Consider the following 3,829-nt stretch of genomic DNA (forward strand, 5'->3'; position numbering starts at 1 on the left):
CCAACCACACTATATGGACATTATTTGGCATAATTAAATTGATTCACTCTGTGCATAAAAAAGCAGCATCTCATCATTCATTAACCAAACTACCCAGTTTATTATTATATAGAGATATAGGTAAATTTGTGAACGAGGATAGTATAATATTTGTATGCATGTGAAAAGTGGGCCCCCCACAGTCAGTTACTGGTGGGCCCTTAGCACCCCAGTCCGACACTGGGTGCACGTAACAGATCTTCTCCACCCTCTCTGAAGTCGATCACTTGCTATACTTCTTGGTGTATTAGCATAGTGATCGGTGGCAGAAGGGACGATAGAGAGGCCGCACTCACAGTGTGCACTCCTGCACTAACACTGAGCACATCTGGGCTCCTCCAGTGTCAGTGCGCACACATAGGGCTGAGGATTTTTTTCAGGCACTACTCACTCTGGGAAATGAATATAATGGAAAATGATCAGAATGCAAATTTCAGGGTGTCACAGAGCACTGAGCCCTTAGCCATGCCAAGGGTACACCACAACACCCTCATTTGTATACAAAATTAAACACTGTAAAATATATGGCAGGTAGGATTTTTAGAGGGGATAAGTCCCCTATGCAACTGGAAAAGTTGTTCAATTTACATTTTAGGGTGACAGACTCAATTTAAGCATGGTACAGAAGGCTATACCTAATTATTTCATCATTCTTAGTTACAGAACAGTACCAATGGTCAAAATAATTGTGGGTTTGACCATTTTGATGTAGAAACTATTTTCATGTAATTGGAATTTATCAACGGCACTTGTTGGTTGGTATAAATGTAAGAAACTGGTTATATAAGTCATTGGCGATCAGGTTGTCTGGAACCGAAAAATGCCTTAATATCCGTGGCAATGAACTGAAATCAGTGAACAACCGCTGAGTTTATTTTGTGCCTTTAACACCTCCCTGAGCACAGATCACAGTTGGGACTTAGGACAGTCTCCTTGAGTTCTCATTATCTTTTCCAAATTGCTTAATCATCCTTATGCCATCCATTTTATTGTCAATTCATATTCTTTTTACAAATTTTACTTAGAAAAATGGTGACACAGATGTTTGGTAACTTCTTAGAGACTTAGATTTCATGCTCAAAATTCTTCCAAAAACCACCTTTCTATGCTCGGGATAACTTGGTAATAGGGGGCCTGTTGTAATCCCCGACAGGCCTTACAGTAGTGGCTGTCCCATCCAGTTTCTCTTCTCACACGATAGTGAGATCTCCAGTTAAAATATTTTTTATATCTGCCTTCATCCTTATCTAGCTCAAAAAGATAGGAAGCTAGCTCCTTTGGGCTTGAGAAATCATCTACATGAATGAAGGCATCTCCGGGAAGGAAACGCTCATAGTTTTCCCGAGATGGCCCCAACACAACAGGCACAGCCCATGAATCAAAGGCGTTTGACCACAGTTTTTCAGTAATATAGTCCTTATAGATTGTGTTTTCGAAAGCTAAGTAAAATTTGTACTTGGAAATAGTTCTGTAAACGTCATCCCAATGAAGTTTCAAATGTTTCTTACCATAGACATCAATCGGAAGGTATTTCTTAAGTTTTTTGTAATATATATTACGTGCAGCACCTGGGTACCATTTGCTAACAACCCAAGCAACTAATTTAGTCTTGTCAGGTATTGAGAAGCTCCAAGGTTTCTTCAAAGCTTCCATTCGACCATAAGGTCTGAAGACATCAGAATCTTGGCGGAATGTCACAGTCATATTAAATAGATTATCCAAGAAATGAAGATTTTTAATAACCACTGGTGGTTCCATGTTGAACCATACCCAACGTTGATGATGAGGCCGTGGTTTCTGCGGTAAAGATGCCCTATCATACATAATGTCTACATGGTGGATAACAACAGCATCGGCAACACTATACAAGCTCCTGTCAGCCGTTAGTTTGCATCCAGAGATACCATAGACGGTCTCACAAGTGTCTAATGGAAAAGGTTGTGCAAAAGGAAACACCCACACGAGAACAAGAAGCTCCTTCTCGATCTTTTGTGAAGGACTTATGGAAGTCTTCAGGGACTGATTTGTTGTTTTGTGAAGGATTTCTAAGTCAATCGATTGTTTCATTATTCCCCAGTTCCAAGAAAAGATCAATATGAAAAAAACAAGGATAATGATTACAAAGTTGCGATGGTTGTATAGGTTCACAATTGTATTTAACCTGTAAAAAATGAACAAAAACTCATTCACATATAAGAAATAATACTTACTAAAGAGGTAACAGATTAAAAAAAAGCAATGACCAGGGAAAATAAAAATACCTAGAGCAATGTAAGTCCCTCTCCCCCTTCCCATAAAAAGACAATTTTAGGTAAGTCAGACGAAAACAAGACTTGTTTAACAACATAATATGGTAAAAAAAAAAAGGTAAAAATTTAAAAAATGCTATTTTGTGTGACATTGCCTCCCTAAAAACGTAAAATAAAAAGTATTCAAAAAGTTTAAATATCATAAACTATTAGCAATAAAAACTCCAGCTTACCTTACAGAAAAATGAGTCCAATGACAGGAAGAATAAAAAAAAACTATGGGTCCCAAAATAAGCAGCTGTAAAACAATTCTTTATCTCTTTTGTTAATAAAAAAAATGTTATTATTGTCCCACACAATAATGTTGACATATAATTTTAAACACATAGTTTGTCATAAAGTGAAATTAAATCTAAAAAACTATAAAGGAATTTCTGGTTTGTTTTTTTCTATTCTCCGTCATCACAAATTATTTTTTCCCATTTTCAATACATGATTATTACATGGTGTATAAAAATATGTTGTCCTGCAAAAAAACACAATCAATCATATAGTTATATTGATGGGAAAGATGTAAAAAAAAATGTTATGCCTCTTGGAAGGAGGACCTGACAAAAAGGGGGGAGGGGTACTATTCCTAAAGGGTTATTATATTTATGAAAGGCATCTGTACTTACATTTTTTGGAAAATATTTTTAAAAACAAAAATTGATGAAGTAAGCATGATGTGACCTTCCAGGATCCTGGAATAGGAGTCAAGATCGGCACTGTCTTTCCTTCTGAGCAACCTCATTCTACATGCTCTGCATTGATGACTAGAATGTCTTTGTAAGAAAGCGGTGTGAAATACAGAGTTATTAACGAGCATGACTAAGACCTCAGTCATCAAAGGCTTCAGAGTGATATTGAACAATTCATATTTAATCTTCCAAACTACCAGCACAGACCCAATCTTCCCACCCATGCTTCTTGCCATTTCATTATTTAGTTTTATTTGGCACCTGTGAATTATCCAGGGTTGATTCTGGACTTTCACAGGGCAGTTGGCTTAGCCTAGCCACAGAAAGGCACTTCAAGGAAGGTTCCAAGTTATTTAAGGGCTGATAAGTGTACAACAGCCTCCAAACATGAGCCCAAATTAACTTGAAATGAGCAGTTACTTCACAGGTCCTAATAAGTTTTAGGATACCTCTTTTTGGAAAGGGTTGTAGCCATACTTCTCAATTCAATACTCTAAGGCTATGTTCACCCCACAATTTATGGCCTCAGTTTAAATGTGTGGTCCCCAAATCCCAAACAATTCTCTATCCACAGAATAGGGAAACACTTCCTGACCAGTGGGTGTTCAACCACTGGGACCCCTAATGAACCCAAGAACGGGATTCTGGAACTCTCTGAATTGGCAGGGGTTCCAGCAGTCAGATTCCCAGTCATCAGGAAGTTATTCAATAACATAGGGAATAAATTGCTATTGTGTGTCACATAAAGAGCCATGACGGCACTGAGCCACATTGGAGCTACATGTTGACTTGTCGCACTGT

General features: G+C 37.8%; 1 protein-coding gene across 1 annotated transcript; it reads right to left on the bottom strand.

The window, feature by feature from the left end:
* Positions 1-1,116: 1,116 nt before the first annotated feature.
* On the bottom strand, positions 1,117-2,106 carry LOC138666251 (4-galactosyl-N-acetylglucosaminide 3-alpha-L-fucosyltransferase FUT5-like). Its single transcript, XM_069754482.1, has one exon. The coding sequence runs from the start codon at positions 2,104-2,106 to the stop codon at positions 1,117-1,119; it is 990 nt and encodes a 329-aa protein (XP_069610583.1).
* Between the last annotated feature and the right edge of the window lie 1,723 nt (positions 2,107-3,829).

The sequence above is a fragment of the Ranitomeya imitator genome, chromosome 2 (genome assembly GCF_032444005.1).
Source record: "Ranitomeya imitator isolate aRanImi1 chromosome 2, aRanImi1.pri, whole genome shotgun sequence".
NCBI lineage: Eukaryota > Metazoa > Chordata > Amphibia > Anura > Dendrobatidae > Ranitomeya > Ranitomeya imitator.